Here is a 26,546-nt window from a genome sequence, read left to right as displayed (position 1 = left end):
AAATGTAATATCTCATACGTCATACCTAATGTTATGTTCGAGATTTGACGGCAAATTTGATCTACTGATGAAAAGTCAATTGTTATAGAAAAGAACTTCAATCCTATTGTGAATCATAATTTTTATATTGTTTGGTTTGTAGACAAAACATAAGTGAACTTGTTGGACTTTGGTTGGAGTTTAGATTGCATTGCATAGCGCTGAAGAGACTATAGTGTATTAGAGTAGTAACCTTGCAGCATTGTATTCCTGTTCATATGTCGTTCGGTTAGTTTATAACTTCTATTCTTTGTTGGTAATGTATTGCTTAAATTATGGACTTACTCGAAACTTCAGTTGTATTTTGTATTTTTTACGTCCGACTTGATAGATCGTTTAACTTCCGACTATATCGACTGGTAAGCATCAGGACTATAATTGTAATATCATTTTGTCCAGCTTTCGTTGGACTGATATTGTGACTATGTTATCACTGTGTTATGGATAGATAGTGAGCAATAATAGAGCGCGATGAAGATGTTGAAGTCTATGCTGCCTTCGGGGCTGCCGCTCGGGAATGCAAAAAGTAAGTTTGGGGTTTACGCTGAGGAATGAAGCCCTGCTTGTCGAAAAATTTTCTATCTTGCGTAGCTTTTGAATTTTTATCGAATTACTTATATTTTATTTCGGTTCAAATGAACAAATAATAATAAGGTGCATTTAAACTTGAGTAGCGATTGACTATGAGCCCACCGCAAGCATCTGAGAATGAATCAACGTAAACTAAACGTATCTATTTCATTTGCTTAGTGCTTTAAGGGGCTAACTATATCCATATTTTTCCCTGAGCTAACATGGCATCCAAATTTTTTGGCAACCTTCGTTCTACCTGCAGGTTGACCTTTTTAGTACCTTTATACCTTTGTGATATCTTTATACCTCCGTTACAGTTATATAAAATAGTGTTAACTACCGAGAGTACTACTTGCTAATCTGTCCATAATCTTAATAATCAATCAGCGAGAATAGGAGATATGTGTTTACATACGAGATATATCTATACATATACGTTAACGTAAGTGCAATAAGCTAATCATATCAACGATCCTTTTACGAGGATGCAGTTTTACATGATACAGTAGATCGTTCAGCCATTTGCCCGTCGTATATGTTGATGCTTCACCAGCTGTTGCTCCAGCTGTTACCACCTGAATCTGGTACACTTATATCTCCACTCTTGTGATATTCATACAACAGAAAAATGTTGCCTTTGCTTACACAAATTGTTGTTTTCGACGGTTATCGTTTATTTTTGTTTTGAAAAAAAATATTGCAATAGGCAGCATCTTTTAAATATATTTACTTTCACATAGTTGCGGGATGTTCATTTTTTTCCCACGCCTCGTGGGTCGAAAGTGTGTATTAAAAAAGTCTGTTTTCTGATTCATAACGAAATTTGTTTTTAATGTTTCATGCGTGTTTCGTCTGTGTCATATGTGGGTAGGTCGTGTGTTTCGTATGAGTCAAATGTTATGTTTGAGCTGCGTCAAGTGGATCTAGCGTTTCATATGTGACATGTGTATGTTGGGTTTCATTTGTATAATATGCTTTATTTGTTTCATTTGAGTCATGCTCATCTTCTGTATAATGTATATATCTTGTTTCACGTTTTTCAGTTGTTTTCTACGGGCATCCTGTCGGGTTTTTGTTTCCTGTGTATCGCGAATATCATCTGTGTAATTTGTGTGCGATTGTGTGACATTATCGATCTCCTTTTTGTGTATGACATTGTTCATCACTTTTATTTAATAAAATAATTCATAACTGTTTATTTTACGTAATTTTTTATCACTTAATTCACGGAAATGTTTCGGTCAGCAGGCCCCCGCCTTCAGGGCGGCCCAGAGCGCGACGCTGTCGAGATGCAGCGCCTGCGAGCTTCCGTCATCCCAGGTGAGTCTTTTATCGTATTTATTATTTATATTAATTATTATTTATATTACTTATTACTTATTTTACACTAACCTAAATAGATTATTTATGGTTCATTTCATGGGATTGTCGCTTCCGACAACCTCTGCAATTTCTAAATAATGATAAAACTAACTTATGTTAATTGAAAAAAGGCCCATTCAAACGCATATTTTGTGTTACACATAACAAAGAATCTCCTTGCATGGCCCGTCTTTTTCCCAAAAAGGTATTTTTGGTCTTTTAAATAAATGTTCAGAAATAATAACATTAAAAATCAAATTTGAATTAATGATCAGACTCTCGATATATGCTCCTATAAGTTTTGCAATGTTTTGCTATCCTCACTCAATGAATAAAATTTAAGGTCCTAGTAGTATCCTGATACGAAAGTATCCAGGATGCGCGCCTAAACAGCCTCTATATAGTGACTCCAAACACACAAACTTTAAAAATATTATTGACATTTTATGGGCAGCTTGGATAATATATTTTAATATAGTTAGGCAAAAGTTCATCCTTTATGCAAGTTTTGTTAAAGACCAGTGAATGCTTTTTATTGATAATTTTTTTATTCTTGTTCTAAACAACAAAAAAGATACGATAAAAACGAACAGGAAAATTATCAATAAAACGCATTTTCTGGTCTCCAGCCAAGCTCGCCTAAAGAAAATAAAATATGTATCATTGTTACGAATGTCCTGTTTTTCAATTAGAAAGTTGCATTATATTTGTAACTGTTATAGTTACATATCGTGAAAACCCGTCTCGCAAGCCCCAAATGATGTATACTTTTGCAAAACTGAATTTAAAGACGCTTTTACAAGATTAATTTCAAACAATTACGCACAATTGCCTTGAGCTTGGAAGTTAATAAATATGTTATTTTCAGTTATTTAGTGAATAATTTTTCGCGCTTAAATTAGCTCAATTAAAAATTAAATGTATGACTATTGGTCCCCACAGAGGAGGTGCGTCTCACCAGCACCGTGAGCCTCGTCAGGAAAGAACACGTCACCCTCGGCATCGTCGTGGCGGGTGAGTTGTGTGTCAATTTATACACTGTGTTGTATGACTCAGTGTCATGTGTACCATGTATACTCCACTGCCTGAATTCTGCAACACAACGCTGCAAAACCGCAACCCATTGCCTCAATTCCGCAGAATTACGCCTCAATCACACAGGGAACGAGCGTGCATCGTGTTAAAATCTGGCATATTATTATTGATGAAAATTATTGAGCATCTGCCTCCTTGATCGTCCAGCTACATCGTTAACGGAAAAGCTTCATCCTGGAATATATTCATTCAACTAACTTCATAAAAATATGAAGTAGGTCAAGGCCGTACTCTCAAAACTTGCTCAAGTGCACGTAGCAGATAATTTCTCGTCTGTTATTGTAGGGTGCAGAATGAAAAGCCGTCAGTGATTAGTTGACAGAGGGTACGAATTCACAACTATTTTTGAGAGTAAGGCCTCTTATTACCACGGCTGATTCAGTGGTGTAGTTCCAAATTAAAACCCATTTTCAGGTTTTATGAAAGTTACTCTTTTTAAGATACTTGATAAGGCTGTCTAAAAATGGCAAAATAATAGTGTGGACGTAAACTCCCCGACTATTCATACTAAGTTCGTTTAAATTAGTGGTGGTGAAGCACTTTCCTAGATACTATTCTTTCTAGATCCGTTTTATTTGGGGGATTTTTCACCTGAACGAACGCGGGTGCCTTGGAGGAGTGAAGTGCACCAACACTTTACCCACTCCAAGGCACCCGCGTTCGTTCAGGTGAAACAAAAGCTTACAGCCAAGGACGCAGCGCTTGACTCTCTAATACAAATGTCTCTTCCTCAATCCAAAAACTGTCTCAGATTTCTGTCGGGGCATTAAATTATAGCATGTTTTTTTGTAGGTTAACGTATCAGGTAAACCTGTTGAAAACCGTTTTATGAATCAAGCAAACGAATTTTTCTGTCATTTGATTTTGATAAATAATGATTTTTTGTGAAGAAATTTTGCTCGTCACCTTGGTTAATGAGTGCTAGCCTCCCATTCAAATTACTCTGGTTAATAGGGGTATCTAATGCAAGTTGGTACTGTGAAAAATTGGCAATCGTTAACGAAAAATATGTGTAAATTATAAATGTACAGTGCTCAATTTCACTCGATGCAATAATATTTTCACTTGGAAATGGGGTAATGAAATTTCGAATGTTCCGCTGAGGTAGCATTGGGCATACATTTACAAACTAATGATATTAATCACTTTGTGTTTTATTATTTTCATAAATAACAACTCCATTTTGTCCATTACTACTGCAGACTCGGCTAAATATCCAGTACATTTATTTTTCAATGAATATTGTAACCTTGATGTATAATTGTCCGTTAATTTCATGTTGTTTCCGAGAACAATCAATGTTGATAACATCCAGCGAACATTGCTTATGCAAACATGTTGAGTACCTGCAACATTTTCCGTTTTCTGAGTTGACTTTGCATTACGAGGCCAACTTGCCTATGAACTTGTGGATTTTTTTCATGCATTCGTTGTGTTTATAATGTCCGTGAGACGAATTATTTCGTGGAATTGGTGACGTGCGTCTCATTAAAATAAAATATCATCTGAATTGCTACTGAATTTCTCTGAATTACTGGCTTAATTCATAAAATCAGGTGGCAACCCCAAGTTTCTAAGAAATTAATGCATTATACAAGAATATCGTCAGCTTCGTGATGTCTGACACCACTGCACGCGGCACACTCAGAAAATGTCTGGGTCACATTGTCCAATTAGTGACACTTTTTCTGCACGTTACATTGATGCGTCCTTTCTGCCGTGCCAAACTGGGTCAGTATGACACCCAAATTGGCAAAATTTACTTGGATTTTAGAACCAAGTCTCACTCGTCTCCCTGAGTGTAGGTTTCCCTGCATTTGACCGTTGTCGAACCCACGCTGCCTTTGCGCCACAGACACGGCGTGCGAATTTGACGTAAAATCATACGGTGTTCTCACTCACTGAGTTTGTGGCGTAAACATTTGTGGCATTAAATCAGAGCCGTACTATCGAAAATTGTTTAAGTACACGTAGCACCTGATTTCTCGTCTGTGATTGGTGGGTTTAGATTGAGAAACCGTCAGTGATTGGTTGACTGAGGGTAAGAATTTCGGACTATTTTTGGAAGTAAAGGCTCCTGGTTTTAAGTTCCCACCTAGAAGCATTAATTGGTTTTTATAAATGTTTCGCTTTTTACGATGCTTGATGAGGCGTACTAAAACTGAGAAAATAATATATGAACGTGGTGGACCTCACTGAAATTATCTCTTTTATATTATTTCCTTATCACCTAACTCCTCTACCTGCCATACAGAGTTTAGGACTTCAGGTGATCAAAGCCTTTAGGTCAGAGTCATAGACAGCTTAACTATCTAATACAAATATTTCTTTTTCAATCCAAATGAATTTCAAATTTTCGTCGGCACATCAAATCGTGGTAAAGTTTTTTGTAGGTTTACGTGTCAATCATATTTGTTGAATACCGTTGTATAAAACAAGCGCAACAAGGGTTTTCATATTTAATTTTGATAAATTAATACCAGCTTTTGAAGAAATGCTCAGTATCTTTGTTTATACGTGATTACCGTCAATTAAAATTAAAACCTCAAATGAAGGGATATCTACTGCAAATTTAGGCTGTGAAAAATTTGCATTTATTAACGAGAAAAAAATCGTAGATTTTAATGCATAGTGCCATCATTCCGCCCTACGCAACAATTTGTCACATAGGAATGCGGGATTGAAATTCTGAACGCGCCGTTAGGCGTCGAGGTCGCACACATTTTTAATTTAATAATATTATCTATCTCATATTTTTATGTGTTCATTAAATAATTATTGAATTTTGCTCATTCCTGCTACAGAGTCGACTAAATATCCAGTACATTTATTTTTCAATGAAAATTGTAACCTTGATGTATAATTGTCCGTTAATTTCATGTTGTTTCCGAGAACAATCAATGTTGATAATATCAAGCGAACATTGCTTATGCAAACATGTTGAGTACCTGCAACATTTTCCGTTTTCTGAGTTGACTTTGCATTACGAGGCCAACTTGCCTATGAACTTGTGGATTTTTAGCGCATTTTCTCATTTATGGAAAAAATGCACTATGGTGCTCGCCATGTCTGTCTGTCTGTCTGTCTGTCCGTCCGTCTGTCCGTGACCTCAAGTTTTCGTCAACGAGAAAATGCGCTCTCTGTCACTCACTGCAGTGAGTACTGAGTTATATTTTTTCATGTATTCATTGTTTTTATAATGTGCCGTTATAATGTGACGAATTATTTCGTGGAGTTGGTGACGTGCGTCACATTTAAATAAAAGATCATCTGAATTGCTACTGATTATCTCTGAATTACTGGCTTAATTCATCATATCAGGTAGCAACACCAAGTGTTTAAGAAATTCAGGAAGTGAAAGCCGCTGATCATTCTATAATTTACTTAAGATTTAGGATAGAACACGAAAAAGTCAAAACCTAGACGAACAAAACTAGCACGCCAGACAAGTTTCCAGCGGTGCCTACGAAAATGTTTAGCTAAATTCATATGAAACTATCATCAAAGCTGAAGCGCGAGCTGAACAGCGAGCTGAACACGTGTTGAGCGCGAGCTGAACACGTGCGCTCAACCGCTCACTCAGCTCAAGGCAGGGAGGACTGCTCAACTAAAGGGGGTCACCGGGGGGTCACCGGGAAAAGCGTAGCGGCGGATCAGCGTCGGTATAGTAACTGGGAACAAAAGAGGGCTCTGGAGGCGAAATAGTTAGCAGCGCTACTCAGGCCCACCGGCACACCTTCGACAAAAGGAACGAAGTCAGCGTCAGGTCACTGCATGCTTCCGCGCTGGGTCGTAAATCAGTGAGCAGACCGCTTGGGGGAACAGAACAGAGTCGAGATAAGTAGCATACCTCACTGTCCAGAAGTACTCTGTTATCCGACTGTGACAGCCCAGTTCCGCAGTACACGAATGTAAGAGAAGACACGCAGCTCTTAAGGCAAGAAAAAACACTTAATTCTACTTAACATCCATAAAAATTTTGCAATTTGCATCTAACCAAATTAACGTGAAGACAAAGAAAAGACATGTCAATAATCACGAGCGAGGCTTACCGGCACAATCAGTCAGGACTTGGCCAGAAGTGCGGCTCGGTTGCCGGCGCGAGAGACGTGACGTTCATCTAGCGAGAAAACCTCAATTAAGGAGAGCTTTCCTTCACAACCTGTACTTTCCACTCGATCACAAGTGGTTAAAGCCTTAAAGCTTTTACCACCTGATTACAAGTGGTAAAAACCTTAAGAGTCAAGGGGACTGCTTGACCGATACAAATTTCTCTTTTTCAATCCAAATAGCTTTCAAATTTTCGTGGGGACATTATATCATGGTAAAATTTTTTGTAGGTAAACGTGTCAATAATATTTGTTTAATACCGTTGTATAAAACAAGCACAACAAGGGTTTTTCATACTTTATGTTAATAAATTAATGACTACTTGTGAAGAAATACGCAGTATCTTTGTTTATACGTGATTACCGCCAATTTGAATTAAAATCTCAAATGAAGGGATATCTACTGCAAATTTTGGCCGTGAAAAATTCGCATTTATTTACGAGAAAAAGTCGTTGATTTTAATGCATAGTGCTTCATTCCACCCTACGCGGCAACATTGTCATTTAGAGATGAGGGATTTATATTCTGAACGGGCCGCTGGGCAGCGAGATTGCACGCATTTTTTATTTAATAATATTATTTATCTCATATTTTTACACGTCCATTGAATAATTATTAAATTATACTCATTCCTGGTACAGATTCGACTATATATACAATGCATTTATTTTTAATGAAAATCCATGGCAACCGCGTTATGCACTGGCTCATTAATTTGATAATGTTTCCGAGAGTAATTATTGCTGTTAGCAGTAGAACATTGTTAACGTAAATATGTTAAGTACCCGCAGCATTTTCAGTTTTCTTAGTAAACTTTGCATTATAAGGCCAACTTGCCTATGCACATATGGATTTTTTGAAGCATTCGTTGTTCATAATTAAGTGTGTGCGACAAATCATTTCTTAGAGTAGGTGGCGTACTTATTTTTCAAGGAAAACATCTTCAGAATTTCATCAATTTTTTTGGTTTATACCATCAAATATCAGCAAGAAACACCGCAATGAAGAAATCTATGCTATTCATGAGAAGGTTGACAGATGCGCGATGTCTGTCCCTGTTTTCTAGCGTCTGCATTTTGTTGCACACACGCTGCAGACGCGGCGCACGAATTCAACGTACGAACACGTGATGACGAATTCGACGTACGAACACGTTATGACGAATTCGACGTACGAACACGTGATGACGAATTCGACATACGAACACGTGATCAATTCGACGTACGAACACGTGATGACGAATTCGACGTACGAACACGTGATCAATTCGACGTACGAACGTGAGTTTACTGAGTTTACGCTCACTGAGTATACGGCATGNTGAGACCTTCCGCCTCTTTGGCGATGTTATATTTTGACCTTCGGTGCGAAATAGCTTGATAGCTGAAGCGCTAGCAAACCATTATACTACTACTACTACTACTTGTCCAGTTAAGCTGATAATTAATGAGAAGACATGTGGCATATAATAATAATTAACCTATTTAATGACTTGCTTTTCATGAGAACAGCAGATTTTACGAATCGTTTACCATTTTATTTATTTATCATGATATTCCATCACAGAAATTATCCCCATACAATATTGTTGAATTTATTTAATAGGCTTAAAACAGTTGAATTGACTACATTTAGGTTCAGATTGGTTGCTACTCAAGCAGCAGCCCTTTAGTTGTCATTCGAATCTTGGGTCTATTTGCGACTTACAGTTGTTGAAACCATTCCACCATACCTAATTAGATGAGTGTGCACTACAGGCTTTGGAATTATAGATCACTCTATATCGAAATAGATGGATATGCACCACAGACTTTGGAATAAAATTATACCATAAAGGAATTCCTGAATTTGCTCCGCAGACTTTGGAAAAAAATTAAACCATATAGGAATCAATAAATATGCTCCGCAGGCCTTGGAATAAAATTATACCATACAGGAATTAATGAATATGCTTCGCAGACTTTGGAATAAAATTATAACATACAGGAATAGACGACTATGCTCCGCAGACTTTGGAATAAGAATATTTACCACGGAATAAAGGATATGAGCACCGCTGTCAGCGGAATGAAGTTCGCGAACATCCACACAGACTTCGTCGACGAAGTACAACGCGGGACAACATCCAGTTGTACGTTGCGCTTTTCTTTGATGAGAGTTAAGATGGAGATAGTTTTATGATTTACAGTACATTTTGCGGCAATTGTTTATTCAGTTAAAAAGTGCAAAAGTACAAATAAACCACTCTTCAATCCCAACGAAATTTTGGATTCCGCGTCGCCGCCTTATTTTTGCGGCATTGTTTGACTCAGTATTAGATAAAAACCCTACAATTTGAATCAAGGTCTTTAAAATCGAAAAATTTAGTGTTTTACATTGTAAAATTGGTAGTTACGCTTTATATTTGTGAAAATTTCAATTATCACAATTAAGTTGCGCATGAAGCTTACTACAATTTCGCCAATTTTTTATGGGTGTCTAACGTAAATGGGATTCCCTCATCATGCCCACATTTCAAGGCTCAAACAAGTAGCTTATGCATTGCCTACCATTGAAATAATCTTCGACGAGTTACCATTTAATTTGTTTGAATGGANAGTTAAAGTGGGTTTTAAATGAAACTTAGGAATGCATCAAACTGATTTTTTAATTTTGAACTTCAGAGTGTAATAATACTGGATAGAAACTACCAAGGAAATATATATTAGGCTTCTTTAATAAATAGTCATCCATATAAGTATAGTGCCTGTCTCTTATACACATCTAGATGTGTATAAGAGACAGCTATAAATCCTGTCGACGCCACCCCCTTATATCGATGATTACAGTTTCGGTTAAAGGTTGAAATTACTACATCAAGACCAAGAAGAAAGGTTAGAAAAGAAAGTAGGAGTAGGACGAAAATCTTTAATCAAACAAAAGTAGTCCTCTCTAATCAAGACGAACTTATGAAGCTTTATGTATTTCGTTTCGGGTTTAGCAAGTATAATTGTTTAAAATTAATTGTTTAAATTCTTAGAATTCCATTACATTTTTGAAAAATAAAGTAAACATATTTGATCTTAAGATTCAGCAAAGACGAGAATATTTGTGTCTGGTACAATGATTTTACTGCATGCTTAAAATTCAATATGTTGAAGAAATCTTGTAAAGAATAAGTAAATGAGCCATCGAATAAATTTGTTCAGTGAAGCTGATAATAAATGAGAAGACCCGTGGTATATGATAATAATCTACCTGTTTAATGACTTGCTCTTCATTAAAACAGCAGATTTCTTAATATAATTGACCGTGTATAATTTTATTTATTTACTATGATATTCCATCGCAGAAATTATCCCCCGTACTATTTTGTCGAATTTATTTAATAAGCTTAAAACACTCAATTGACGATATTTTGGTTCAGATTGGTCGCTACTCAAGCAGCAGCCCTTTAGTTGTCATGCGTATCTTGGGTCGATTTGTGACTTACAGTTGTTGAAACCATACCATACCTAATTAGATGACTGTGCACTACAGGGTTTGGAATTAGATTACACTATATCGGAATATATGAATATGCACCGCAGACTTTGGAATAAATTTATACCATACAGGAATCAATGAATGTGCTTCGTAGGCCTTGGAATAAAATTATACCATACAAAAATCAACGACTATGCTCCGCAGACTTTGGAATAAGAACATTTACATCGGAATAAAGGATATGAGCACGGCTGTCAGCGGAAAAAGTTCGCGAACATCCACACTGACTTCGCCGACGAAGTACAACGCGGGACAACTTCTCCCAGTTGTATGTTACGCTTTTCTTTGATGAGAGTTTGGATGGAGATAGTTTTATGATTTACAGTACATTTTGCGGCAATTGTTTATTCAGTTAAAAAGTGCAAAAGTACAAATAAACCACTCTTCAATCCCAACGAAATTTTGGATTCCGCGTCGCCGCCTTATTTTTGCGGCCTTGTTTGACTCAGTATAAGATAAAAACCCTACAATTGGAATTAAGGGCTTTAAAACAGAAAAATTTAGTGTTTTACATCGTAAAATTGGTAGTTACTCTTCACATTTGTGAAAATTTCAATTATCACAATTAAGTTGCGCATGAAGCTTACTACGATTTTGCCAATTTTTTATGGGTGTCTAACGTAAATGGGATTCTTTCATCATGCCCACATTCTAAGGATCAAACAAATAGCTTATGCATTGCCTTCTATTGAAATATTCTTCGACGAGTTACCATTTAATTTGTTTGAATGGATGTAAACATTTTTTTCATTTTTTTCCGGGATGTAACGAAGTTTACATCTATCGATGTTAATTATTTCACATGTTTAACTTGTCGTTTGATTGCAAATAATATCATTAATGGCTGAATACTTAATGTGTGAATGTTACCTATTCGTTATTTATTCCAGCATCAATAAGCAACAACATCTGGCTTATCGGATGCAGCTTTCAAATCCGATAAACCCGTTGATTAGTAAAGGAAAAGCGTTAATTTTTCTGTATATATATGTTTGTGCTGAACGCTCGTTGTCGTTTTCTGACTTTTTCATTATGAAGGAGAACTTGTGTATAACCCACCTGGGATATATATTGAATGCATATTTAAATAAATTGAACACTTACTGAGCAAGATCATATTCTTGTTGACAATGAAGCTCGTTTCTCGTTCAAGTGAATACGCAGCCGATATCGCGAGCCGCGGTGTCGCATTTTATATATACCTACTGTTTTGTGTTCCATCACATCATGATGTAATATCGAAATCAATGACGACTCATTGGTTGAAGAACGTGTTATAGTCACTAATTAATTGGGATTATACTTATGAACAGATAATATAACGTTTTTTCGTGTATGATGATTCATTAACTATTTGATTTCTAAAGAAAATATTTACGTTATAACGTATGAATCGTGTATCATCAGCGTAACTTATAATCAGAGTTCATCACAATTTATAGGACTTATAACCATCATCGAACCTGCAGCCTTTTGGCTAAATAAATAAATACAGCTATGAATCAGTTAGATTTAGCTGCCTGAAATAGAATTTTTATAAATTTATATTTCTCCTGTTTTTACGGGAACCCGCAGCGGCCACATGGGGTTCAGTGTTATACGAAGATTGTGCATAGTATATACTATACTATACTTCACATCTACGATACGATATTTTTTTGTTCCTACGCCTCCATATTTTGACGCGAGTAGGACGAACTTATGAAGCTTTATGTATTTTGTAACGGGTTGAGCAAGTAATTTGTGTAGTGTTTAAATTCTTAGAATTCCGTTACATTTTTGAAAAATAAGGCAAACATATTTGATCTTAAGATTCAGCAAAGACGAGAATATTTGTGTCTGGTTCAATGATTTTACTGCATGCTTAAAATTCAATATTTTGAAGATATCTAGTAAAGAATAAGTAAATGAGCCATCGAATAAATTTGTTCAGTGAAACTGATAATAAATGGGAAGACCCGTGGCATATGATAATAATTTACCTGTTTAATGACTTGCTCTTCATTAAAACAGCAGATTTTTAATACAATTGAACGTGTATAATTTTATTTATTTGCTATGATATTCCATCGCAGAAATTATCCCCCGCACTATTTTGTTGAATTTATTTAATAGGCTTGAAACACTTGAATTGACCACATTTTGGATCAGATTAGTTGCTACTCAAGCAGCAGCCATTAAGTTGTCATGCGTATCTTGGGTCGATTTGTGACTTACAGTTGTTGAAACCATCCCATAGGTACCCAAATAGATGACTGTGTACTACAGGCTTTGGAATTAGATTACTCTATATCGGAATAGATGAATATGCACTACAGACTTTGGAATAAGAACATGTACAACGGAATAAGAACATTTACAACGCAGAGGCGGCGATCCATCGTGGCCTGGGACTGCTATGTCCCAAACAAGTACCAAGATTGCCAAGGAATAAAGGATATGAGCACCGCTGTCAGCCGAATTAAGTTCGCGAACATCCACACAGACTTCGTCGCCGAAGTAAAACGCGGGACAACTTCCAGTTTTATCTTACGCTTTTCTTTGATGAGAGTTTGCAAGGAGATAGCGTCATGATTCACAGTGCATTTATGCTACAAATGAATCACTCTTCAATCCCATAACGATTTTGGATTCCGCGTCGCCGCCTTATTTTTGCGGCATTGTTTGACTCAGTATAAGATAAAAACCATACAATTAGAATCAAGGTCATTAAAATAGAAAAGTTTAGTGTTTTACATCTTAAAATTGGTAGTTACGCTGTACATTTCTGAAAATTTCAATTATCTCAATTAAGTTGCGCATGAAGCTTACTACGATTTTGCCAATTTTTTATGGGTATCTAACGTAAATGGGATTCCCTCATCATGCCCACATTCTAAGGATCAAAATAAAAGCTTATGCATTGCCTACCATTGAAATAATCTTCGACGAGTTACCATTTCATTTGTTTGCATGGAGGTAGAAATCACTCCGATATTCTTCCTAGATGTAATGAAGTTTACATCCAGTGATCTAAATTATTACATATGTTTAACCTCTCGTTTGATTGCAAATTAATATCATTAATGTCTGAATACTTAATGTGAACGTTCCTTGTTCGATATGTATTCCAGCATCAATAAGCAACATCTGGCTTATCGGATGCAGCTTTCAAATCCGCTAAACCCGTTGATTAGTAAAGGAAGAACGATAATTTTTCTGTAAATATGTTTATGCTGAACGCTCGTTGTCGTTTTCTGACTTTTTCATTATGAAGGAGAACTTGTGTATAATCCACTTGGGATATACTGTATATTGAATGCATATTTAAATAAATTGAACACTTACTGAGCAAAATCATATTCTTGTTGACAATGAAGCTCGTTTCTCGTTCAAGTGAAGACGCAGCTTTGTTTATTCAGTTAAAAAGTGCAAAAGTACAAATAAACCACTCTTCAATCCCAACGAAATTTTGGATTCCGCGTCGCCGCCTTATTTTTGCGGCATTGTTTGACTCAGTATTAGATAAAAACCCTACAATTTGAATCAAGGTCTTTAAAATCGAAAAATTTAGTGTTTTACATTGTAAAATTGGTAGTTACGCTTTATATTTGTGAAAATTTCAATTATCACAATTAAGTTGCGCATGAAGCTTACTACAATTTCGCCAATTTTTTATGGGTGTCTAACGTAAATGGGATTCCCTCATCATGCCCACATTTCAAGGCTCAAACAAGTAGCTTATGCATTGCCTACCATTGAAATAATCTTCGACGAGTTACCATTTAATTTGTTTGAATGGAGGTAGAAATCACTTCAATATTCTTCCGGGATATAATGAAGTTTACATCCATTGATGTTAATTATTTCACATGTTTAGCTTGTCGTTTGATTGCAAATAATATCATTAATGGCTGAATACTTAATGTGTGAACGCTACCTATTCGTTATTTATTCCAGCATCAATAAGCAACAACATCTGGCTTATCGGATGCTGCTTCCAAATCCGATAAACCCGTTGATTAGTAAAGGAAAAACGATAATTTATCTGTAAATATGTTTATGCTGAACGCTCGTTGTCGTTTTCTGACTTTTTCCTTATGAAGGAGAACTTGTGTATAACCCACCTGGGATATATATTGAATGCATATTTAAATAAATTGAACACTTACTGAGCAAAATCACATTCTTATTGACAATGAAGCTCGTTTCTCGTTCAAGTGAAGACGCAGCTGATATCGTGAGCCGCGGTGTCGCATTTTCTATATACTGTTTTGTGTTCCATCACATCAAGATGTAATATCGAAATCAATGACGACTAATTGGTTGACGAACGTGTTATTGTCACTAATTAATTGGGATGATACTTCTATGAACAGATAAAATAATAACGTTTTTTTTTCGTATGATGACAAGACAATCGATCCCCAATTGGGGATCATGGGTGCTAATGGGTTAAGTATTCAGCCATTAATGATATTAATTTGCAATCAAACGACAAGTTAAACATGTGAAATAATTGACATCGTGGGATGCAAACTTCGCCTCATCCCAGGATAATGAAGAAATTTCTACCTCCATTCAAACAAATGGAATGGCAACTGGTCGAAGAATATGTCAATAGTAGGCAATTCATAAGCTATTAGTTTTCTCCTTAGAATGTGGGCATGATGAGAGAATCCCATTTACGTTAGATACCCATAGAAACTTGGCAAAATTGTTGTTAAGCTTCATGCGCAACTTAATTGTGATAATTGAAATTTTCAGAAATGTACAGCGTAACTACCAATTTTAAGATATAAAACAATAATTTTTTCGATTTCAAAGCCCATGATTCTAATTGTAGGATATTAATCGAATTCAGATTCAAACCGTGCCGCAAAAATAAGGCGGCGACGCGGAATCCAAATTCGTGTTGGGATTGAAGAGTGGTTCATTTGTACCAAAATGCAGTGTGAATCATGACGCTATCTCATTGCAAACTCTCATCAAAGAAAAGCGTAACGTACAACTGGATGTTGTCCCGCGTTGTACTTCGTCGACGAAGTCTGTGTGGATGTTCGCTAACTTTATACCGCTGACAGCGGTGCTCATATCCTTTATTCCGTTGTAAATGTTCTTATTCCAAAGTCTGCGGAGCATAGTCGTTGATTTTTGTATGGTACGATTTTATTCCAAGGCCTACGAAGCACATTCATTGATTCCTGTATGGTATAAATTTATTTCAAAGTCTGCGGTGCATATTCATCTATTTCGATATCGTGTAATCTAATTCCAAAGTCTGTAGTTCGCAGTCATCTATTTAAGTATGGGATGGTTTCAACAACTGTAAGTCACAAATCGACCCAAGATACGCATGATAACTAAATGGCTGCCGCTTGAGTAGCAACTAATCTGAACCAAAATGTCGCCAATTCAAGTGTTTAAGCCTAATTCCCCACTTATATATCATACTGCAATTACTAAGTTCTCGGTTACATGTATCTGAGACCAGTATATGATATTTCTTCTCGTTTGATGCCTCCGACATGTGAAACAGACTCAGTGTTGAAGTCGCACGAGGCCTCGAACATGAACGCCTTCAATATTAAACTATAGATGCTAGATTGCTCGAGCATCGGTATTTGTACAAAGTAGACGACCCTCCATGCTGAGGAGTGTTTTATAGCATCAAGCTCAGTTCTGATAAACTTTGTCAAAGGATGTGATGAATTGGCTGTCGGCCGGCGCCGGACTTTGCATATTTTGCATAGTCTTCAAACCGGAGCCAAGATGCCACGTTACAATACAATACTAAACTATACAATACTTACTATACTACAACTATACTAAACTATACTACACACTACACTACGCTGCACTATACTTATTATACTATATTATACACAATCTTCGTACAACACTGAATCCTATGTGGCCGCTGCGGGTTCCCGTAAAAATAAATGAAATATAAATTTATGAAAATTCTAATTCAGGCAGATAAATCTGACTGATTAATAGCTGTCTACATTTATTTATTTAATAGGCTGCTCGGTTCGATAATGGTTATCAGTCCTAGAAATTGTGAGTAACATTAGCATAACTTATAATCAGATTTCATCACAATTTATAGGACTGATAACCATTATCGAACCGAGCAGCCTTTTAGATAAATAAATATAGTATAGTAATAAATATAGTAAATATATAATAAATATTTCATTTGTTTTTACGGGAACCCGCAGCGGCCACATAGGATTCTGTGTTGTACGAAGATTGTGTATAATATAGTATAATAAGTATAGTGCAGTGTAGTGTAGTATAGTATAGTATAGTATAGTATAGTATAGTATAGTATAGTATAGTTGCATTATAGTGATGTATAGTTCTGTATTGTATTGTATCGTAGCATCTTGGCTTCGGAGTTGAAGACTATGCCAAGTCCGGCGCCGGCCAATTCGTCACATCCTTTGACAAGATCTATCAGAATTGAGCTTGATGCTATAAAACCCCTCTCACCTTGGAGGGGCATCTACTCCGTACATATACCGCTGCACGAGCAATCTAGCATCTATAGTTTAATATTGAAGGCGTTCATGTTCGAGGCCTCATGCGACGAATCCCAGGCGACTTCAGTCAACACTGAGTCTGTTTCACATGTTGGTGGCGTCAAACAAGAATAAATGTCACATACTCGTTTCAGATACATGTAACCGAGAACTGAGAGCTTGCAGCAAGATATATAGGTGGGGAATTATAGGAACATTCGTTCATTATTCCCAACAAATATAGATTGCGAAGTAGCTTAGGAGTTGGGACTGCAGGTTTTTCACCTGCTATTTGATGATTTAAGCTTTAATCATTCAATGATATGACAATATTGGATTATTTATATATATTTAAACTCGAAATACAGCTTCATGAGCGAAAATCTATGTTATGCAACTAGCTCCGTAGCACATCTTCACGTATAAATATAATGTTGGAAACACACGTAAGTGAAGAAAATGTTTAAGGACTCCCTCAAATTGAGAACGTTCGTTTTCTAATAGAGAAAGAAAATGGTACCTAATATCGTAAGCTGTGTTAGTTTGTATAGCAAGGTTGTAGCCCTTGTACGACGTACGTGTTCTAGTTGCAAAATGCAATTAAAAATCACAGTTCTTGAACAGCAGCGACAAAGTCATGACGTGATTAATACAAATCAATAGAATTTTCAACTTACATGAGTTACTTCAACTTACATGAGTTACAAAATTTCATAATTATTTAAATGTAGCTCCTTTTAACATACGTACCACTACTAACACCTGATAACTATTTGATTGTCAAAGGCTGCTTTTGTAAAATAAGTTTAAAAATTATTTGATGGCGGCGGTTGGTAATTGTAAAATAAGTTTAAATATTATTTGATGGCGGCGGTTAGTAAATATTTCATTGTCATAAGCTACTTCTGTAATATAAATTTTCTTGGTGCAGGCGGCATAGACAAAGGCTATCGCCCACGCATAGCTCGCCTGCGGACAGGATCAGCGGCCCACCGCTGCGACAGACTTGCTGTCGGTGACTACATCGTCGCCGTCAACGGTTGTGCCACCGAGGGCCTCACGCACCAACAAATCGTGGCGCTCCTCAAAAACTCCGGCAACAACGTCGACATCGACATCGAGTACGAGACCCCAAGCCTGCGTGAGTACATGCCTTAATAACATAACGGAAAAATTTCCGACACATCAGACCTCGCGTTCCTAAATGTAATAAATAAAGCGATTTCATGTTTTCAGATACATATGAATATGCCTCAAACATAGACGACACTTCATAAGTATCACAGCTCGAACGCTTCATAGGTATCGGAATAATTCTACTTAGGTTGTGTCAGGGGGGAGGAGGGTGAGTGTATATAGGTGTACATTTAAAAAATACAGTGTGACATTGAAGTATGATTATAATGAGCGATGGAAATTCCAGTGCTATGTGCAGTTTATGTCAAGTGGTGAGTAATATTCCAGTGATCTGTGCTATTGTAGCTTTTAGGAGTAAGTACAAAAATCTATTTTTTTTTATTTGAGTGCTTTTTGCCATATTCTTGATATTAACCGAATTTTCATCGATAAATAAGTTAATGGATGAAAAAAGATAATCTGTGCATTTCCTCAGAAATTAAGCGATACGGACTATAGCATACGGATTTTTCAAGTTTTGTATATAAAATATTGTGTAGGTCTTACGTGGCTAAATAATCGGTCATTTGTTGCGCCCAAACTTGGACTTGTATAATTTTTTTCAATAACAATGGAATGGAAAAATTGCTGGTTATAGATATTTTGGTATAGACTGGTCTCAAGGTTTGTTTTCGCGATTACCTTGAAATACAATGATTAAGACGTGAAAAGACCACAAGAAAATTCGTACAATAGTCATCCGCGTTAGTCATCTGCTGCTCAATAATTACTCTTGTACATAATCAGTTATTTCATTGGTGGTAATTCTGGTCTGAAATTGGCTTGAGGCAAGTGGGATGAGTGTATCTTTGGGATGAGTCTACCTATGGGCTAAGTCTCCCTGTGGGATGAGTCTCCCTATGGGATGAGTCTCCCTTTGGGATGAGTCTACCTATGGGCTAAGTCTCCCTGTGGGATGAGTCTCCCTATGGGATGAGTCTTCCTTTGGGATGAGTCTACCTATGGGCTAAGTCTCCCTATGGGATGAGTCTCCCTTTGAGATGTATCCTTGGGATGAGTATATCTTTGGGATGAGTCTTCCTTTGAAATGAGTTTTCGTTTGGGATGAGCCTCCCTTTGGGATGAGTCTATCTATGGGCTAAGTCTAATTATGGGATGAGTCTTCCTTAATTTGGAATGCGTCTTCCTTTTAGATCAATCTACCTTTGGGATGAGTCTTCCTTTGGAATGAATCTCCCTTTGGGATGAGTCTTACTTTGGGATGAATCCCCCTTTGGGAGAAGTTTCCCTTTGGGTTGACTCCCCATACCAAAGAACCCATAACATTTCCCCGCGAGACCGGAGTGCAAGCTCGCGCCAGACGTAAATCAAGCCCATCTCTCTAAAATTCACACCATAATGAATTAATTGGTGCAGCGGAAAATTTACTGTAAAATACTGAGCACGTAGAGAAATATTTCGTCTTCGTAAGCTGATTGGTTGAGCTCCTTATATTTTATGGCGTCTGTTAAAATTAGAGCCATTCTGCGCTCACCGATGGACGGTACTTCGTTGGCCACCTTAAAACCGCCTGTAGTTTTATATGCAGATTAAAATGCCTTGTATCGTAATTATGAGCGGCGGTGCAGACGCATGTCTCATGTTTCAATTAGTTCGGATGATAATTAGTATCAGTAAGATTACTTCTTTGTTCTGCTGAATTAAAGTGTGGCGAGGTTAAGGTTAATTAAAAGGTTAAGGTAATTAAGGTTAAGTAGGAAACTTTAACCTTTAAGTAAAAGGTTTAGGTAATAATTAAGGTAAGGTTAAGGTTAATTAAAATAGAACGATAGTTGCCTTCCATGTACAGTGCAACGTCGGTTACAGCAAAGGATACTGAAGGAGGCAGGAATAAAAGTTTTATTAATTTAATAAATATTTTTTGACAACCATTAATACTTTTGCATAAGTGTGACTTCGCGTGCACCCTTTTCTCTCCGTTGATTCTCGTAATATGTACTAATAGGTTAATTATTACGATTATTCTCGTAATAGGTAATAGGTTGAATACGCGCATAAGTTATGTCACGAATCCAACATTGTTAGCACTAAAGTATAGCTAAAGTAAGGTTAAGGTAAAGCAAATTTCCCCTGCCGAGCGTGCGAGTATCTCTGAGCTGCTCAGTCGGCAATGGAAGGTTTCTTTGATCGAATTTAGTGTCCCGCTAGTGCGGGTAAAAGCTTTGGGCCGAGAAATGAAGGGAATTCGTGGGTCTCTGTCGCCGCGCGATCGATGTTACCGTCTGTTATTATTACTATATATTTTTATTTTTAATAATATATTTTATTATTATTATATAGTTTATTAATTTTATTATATATTTTTTACGCTGTGGATAAGTGCCTCGCTTCTACAAGCTCAATACGCAATCTGAAGCATCTGTTGTGGGAATTTTAGCACTGGCATAACTTCCCCTCAAGCAAATAAAGTATAAGCGAAGTTGCTATATATTAAAATCATAAAAACGTATTTATCGTTCTCGTATTTATTGTATGCTATTTTGTAGTAAGATTTAATGAATAAGATTAAATTAGTTCAAGTTAATATGAAAACGAATTACTACTTACTCACTCGCTTATAAAAAACTGATAACTGTTATGGCTTCATTAGGATATTGGTAACTGAAAATATGATTCTGCTTTAAATGTTTTTTAATTAATTAGCATATGATTCATAAACTGTTACAGCACGAAAGATTTATAATGTAAAATTTTCGTAAGTTAAAAACTAAATTACGAAATACTCACTAATATTACTAACTAATACGCAAATGAACTGTTTCGATTGATTATTGAAATTTAACGCATTCTAAAACAATTAAATATTCATTTACTTGGTAACTTGAACATTTAGATAAATAGGTTTATACTAATTTCTAAATTACTGTCATTGGTTTAAACTAAAATGCTTCAAGGGTAAAAGTTTCTTCATTGTTTTTAAAAAATTATTCGCTTGAATTAGCTATGTTAATTATACCTTCTAGTAACGAGTTGTGACAGATGACTGTTGCTCGTTCGTTACTGACCGCGACTTACAAACGATCTCGGCTGCTTTCACTGCACTCGCATTCTGTTTGCTTAGGTTTACGGCGTAAGAGGGATTTACTGAACAGCTTATCGGTGCCTTACGGTCGTCTCTGGGCCTAGACCAGCCAACTTGGCTTAGTCTTGGGAGTTGGATATTTGCCCCCAATCACCTGTGTTGATAAATGAAAATCTGTTGCAAAAGAGTTGACTAGATAAATGCTAGATTAGCAATATTTACGTCTCGGTCGATTCTGTAAGAAATAACAAATTTCGAGCGATTCTCTTTGATACTCAAAATAGCTTGACTTACGAATCTAAAGCCTTGATACAACGAATTTCATGTTACAATAATTTTTTTAATATTGATTTGTATTTGGTATTACGCGATGCAAAAGTATTTACGTAAAACGCAGCTGAGAATATTTTCACGAAGAAATTCGAGATATTTATACAAGCTACAAACCCCGTAGATTGAAACTATTGCATTTATGTAAAAATAACTATTGCAAACTATTTTTTTGCAATAACTATTGCAAAAATAACTAATTGAAACTATTGCAATAAAAATAAAAATCAAACAAATAATAACGTTCTTAAATGTATTTCAAATGGACGGCATTAGCTGCAGATCTCCAAATATTTTCTGATCGTTATACTAATGTGAACTCTATCTCCTAAAAATGTTCGCACGCAGGAAATGCATTCTAGGGAATTTTCTAGATAACGAAAAGATTTGCAAAGGATCTCAAGTCTTCTTGTGTCTGTGACTGGCCGGTTTTGTTCTGAACCTGATTAATGCTGAGAAATTTAAGATGCATGAATCATTGAGTCTCAAGAACGAATGTTAAACTTTCCATGTTTTTTCGATGCCTGTTCAATCCCCAATTAGTCTTTTACGCTTGAAGTTATGAAAGAACTTGGTGGCATTTGTCTGAATTTTCTAGGAATTAAAACTTGTTGCAATCGTCTGTTATGTTTCACGCGCCATGTTGTATGAGTTATGTGTCACGAAGCATGTGTCGGTGTGTCACGAAGCATGTGTCGGTGTGTCACGAAGCATGTGTCGGTGTGTCACGTGGTGAGACATCAGGCATCTTAGGCACACACTTGGACGCGATCCAAACCGCGGCTTGACAGCCAACTTTGCTGCACACTCTAACTCTGCACACGCTCTGCACACACCAACTCTGCACATCCAACTCTGCACTCACTAACTCTGAAAACACCAACTCTGCACACGCTCTGTTCACACAAACTCTGCACACACTCTACTAACACTAACTCTGTACTCATGTATATTTCTAGACTTTTTCTAAACAGTATTCTCTGCACGCACTAGCTCTGCGTTCGTGTACATAGGCTCTGCACAAGCGCTGCATTCACTCAGGAAATTAGCTCGAGTAGAATGTTGTACAAAAATTCGTGATATCAAAGTTGTTAGTCAACTATCTTTTGGCCCGTATTTCGCGCTCACGTCGCATTTGAGTTTTTTTTTCATTTATAAGCCCTCTTCCCTTTTTCTAACGAGTTGTTTTCGTCGTTGACCAGACTATTTTTTGCGATAAGTATTTTTTCGGTTGCTCGTCCCCGAGCGTTTTTTTTACACATTGTGGCAGCGTCACAGGTGTACGGCACTCAACAGTCACAGTGCCACGGAGAGCCGTGCCAAGTGCTGTGGCGAGTGTGGCACTCAATTCTGAGTTTTGTCACTCCACTACGTTGATACTTCGCCTCGCGGTTGCCCTCTGTGTTGAACTGTGCGTTTAAAAGATAGATGGAAAGTGTTGCATCTGTTGGAGTGCCATAGAAAGTGTTGCATCTGTTGAAGGAGTGCGATAGAAAATGTCGCATTTGTTGAAAGAGTGGTTATCTTATATATTATTATAAATTATTAGGCAACTAAGAAAACTAAACTCTAAATAGAGTAGTTCTAAATAAAAATTGTATTTTTATTGATCAAACTTGTTTTAAATATAGTATATGAAGAATAAAGTGCCATATTATTTTTAAATGATTCTTTGGTTATTGCTAAATGTTTCACGGGAAATTTGGATCCACGTTTAATTTATTTACACATATAATTTATCGATCGAGTTGCAAACCTGAATGATAATTATTTCGTTAAGTAATGGTAATATGAAAATAATTTACTATATTTATAAACAACTTTAAGCTAGCCATTTTAGATTGTCATTGTTTTGAGATCCCAGTGTTATTTTCAGTTGCCTTCTACTGATCTGAACACAATGATATGTGTTCAAAAAAATCATATTAGATGAAACTGATTTTCTTCTCTGTGACAAGCTGATGGATATAGTGATATCGTCACTATAGTGTGACTATATAGTGTAGTATATAGTACTCACTATATAGTACGTATAGTGTAGTCTTTTGATTCGGAACATGCAGTGTCTCGCATCTAAATTTTGCACCCCACAACATGTTTCTTAAGTTCATCGCATGTTTATTTCAGGGAGATAGTGATGAAAATGACTTTTGCATGTGTATACAAGTGTATGTACATACAAGATATATTGCTGTATATATTTATACAGCAATATATAGAATATACTTTTTTTAAAGATCATCATAGGGCCAAAGGCCATAGGTTGATTTATTTCATTTGGTTTATAGTAATGATTTAGTCTGAAGTTTTGAAAAGATTTAATATTTGAATTCGAAATGCCCATGAGGCTGAAATTCAGAAATATGGAGATTTCACGCAGGAGGCACATTTTAAATTGCATTTTCATCTTGGAAAATATGAAGCATTTCCACAAAATCGGCTTGACTTCATAGTGCTTATGGGGTCAAATTAGCTATCAACATCATTAATTAGCCATCAACAAATTAGCTGTCATCATTATTAATTAGCCATCAACAAATTAGCTGTCATCATTATTAATTAGCCATCAACAAATTAGTTATCAACATTATTAATTAGCTATCAACAAATTAGTTATCAACATTATTAATTAGCTATCAACAAATTAGTTATCAACATTATTAATTAGCTATCAACAAATTAATTATCAACATTATTAATTAATCTCGTCTATTTTGCGTTGTAGTTGCTGCAAGAGAGTTTTGAACCAGGTCTTCTTGAACTAACGAGATATAACGCAAGTCTCTTGACTTTTTTCACATGCAAAACGTAACAAGCAAAAAACGCGATGTGAACGAGTATTCCGATATGCTTTCTGTAGTTCCTTGATAATAAAATGAGCAAAAATGAATTTATGCATTTGCCAGGCTCCGTGGAGGCTGTTGATACGTATAAATTTTTTTATTATTCACCATGAATTACTTTATTGACAAAATCAATCAAAAATTCTAAAAAAATCACTATCTTGCATATTATTTCTTGGCAGTTGTGATGCTCAGTGTTGCGTCACGCACGGCAGTTGTGATGCTCAGTGTTGCTTCACGCACGATAGTTGTGATGCTCAGTGTTGCGTCACGCACGATAGTTGTGATGCTCAGTGTTGCGTCACGCACGATAGTTGTGATGCTCAGTGTTGCGTCACGCACGGCAGTTGTGATGCTCAGTGTTGCGTCATGCACGGCAGTTGTGATGCTCAGTGTTGCGTCATGCACGGCAGTTGTGATGCTCAGTGTTGCGTCACGCACGGCAGTTGTGATGCTCAGTGTTGCGTCACGCACGGCAGTTGTGATGCTCAGTGTTGCGTCACGCACGGCAGTTGTGATGCTCAGTGTTGCGGCACGACATCTGAGGCTTAAGGCCGGGCTTCCAACAGTGCAATATAGTATTTGCTTCTTGTTAATATAGCTGTCAGACCATAGTTAGACATTGTATAAGTGCACAACTACGTCATTAATGACGAATGAAAAGTTAAATTGAACGTTTCCAATGACTAATAATCAATTATTTGTTCGCAGGTGATTTTAAGACATGACATTATTATTTTTTGTCATTTTTTATAAAAACGGAACTTATTGCAGAAAAAATGATTATTTGCTGCAAAATGCCGCCAATTTCTTACGTCCATAGTGAAAATTAGGGTCCTATCAGAACAAGAAAAGCTATTTAGTTTCATGTGCTGATTGGACGTATCTTATGTTTCATTGATCTTGGATAAAATGGAGCGTAATTTGCAGACGTGATTTTGTATTAAACGAGTTGGAAATTCTATTTAAGAATCACATCATTAACGAATCTTGTGGAAATGAAGGGCTCATCGAAAGCCCCCCAACAGGGGAAGGACTGGCGAGGATCTACTGGAACTCTTTGGAAAGCATCAGAGTCCCCAGACTTGCTCACGTCCACTCGCCCCGTGAGTGCCACACCACCCGAATCCAAAGAATCCCGTGCAACCCCCAAAACAAAGCGCAAAAGCGGCCTCCGCAAAAAATTCCGGTCCCTCACCGACGGTCTGGCAAGCCTCATATCTGGGGAAAAGAAGGAGAAGACACCCGAGTGCGACTGTGAACACGAGGGCTCTACTAAAAGGCTTCGGAAGTCCGTATTCTACGTAAGCCGATCCGATCCTGTCGGTGGACCTGCGAAAGTGACGATGCAGAACCCGTATGTCCATCCGGAGCAGCACGGTGGGGGTGAAATGAATCAACCGGATACCGAGTGGACACAGCACGTTGATTTAGACAGACAGGTTGAGGAATACAACCCTTGGAATTCCCCACGCCTCACTCGGTCCATGAGTCAAGGCAGCGGACGTAACCAAAGTGGAGGGGTTAGACCTATCAAAGCTCCTCCAAGTCCGCCACCGAGGAGGTACACTCTATGGGGAGTTGGTTACACCGCTGAAGAAGATTCCGATATATACGCTCTATTTAAGGATCATTCGGCACTCTCCCCTCAACAAATGAGCAGTAGAGGCATCCCAAGTTACCTATGTCCTCCAACTTCAAGTTCATTTCTCGAAAGCGATTTATTTTCAGTCATGACGCCCCCGAGAACTCCCCTCTTGCCAGGCACGGCGCTCTCCTGGTCGGCACAACATCCGGTGACACGGAATCGCCAGTATCTGTTTGATCCTCCCATGTCTTCCTCCCACTACGGCAAGTATTGCGCCGCGGCTCAAGACACCGCAAGGTCTCCCATCAGACATGAAGAGAGAAATCCTTTTCCCAGCCAAGTGAACGAACAAGATT

At 37.0% G+C, this 26,546-nt stretch overlaps 1 protein-coding gene across 1 annotated transcript in view; it reads left to right on the top strand.

The window, feature by feature from the left end:
• The first annotated feature begins 380 nt into the window (after positions 1-380).
• Positions 381-26,546, top strand: part of LOC108682639 — a 52,101-nt gene continuing 25,935 nt past the window's right edge. Inside the window, exons 1-4 of the mRNA XM_047881826.1 lie at positions 381-565; positions 1,858-1,932; positions 2,917-2,988; positions 18,142-18,351. Coding sequence (XP_047737782.1) covers positions 511-565; positions 1,858-1,932; positions 2,917-2,988; positions 18,142-18,351 — 412 coding nt within the window. The 5' untranslated portion in view covers positions 381-510. The remainder of the gene's footprint in view (positions 566-1,857; positions 1,933-2,916; positions 2,989-18,141; positions 18,352-26,546) is intronic.

This window comes from Hyalella azteca, unplaced genomic scaffold (genome assembly GCF_000764305.2).
Source record: "Hyalella azteca isolate HAZT.00-mixed unplaced genomic scaffold, Hazt_2.0.2 contig8906, whole genome shotgun sequence".
Taxonomy (NCBI): Eukaryota; Metazoa; Arthropoda; class Malacostraca; order Amphipoda; family Hyalellidae; genus Hyalella; species Hyalella azteca.
The sequence above is the reverse complement of the archived record's forward strand: the minus strand, read 5'-3'. Positions and strand labels throughout refer to the sequence as shown.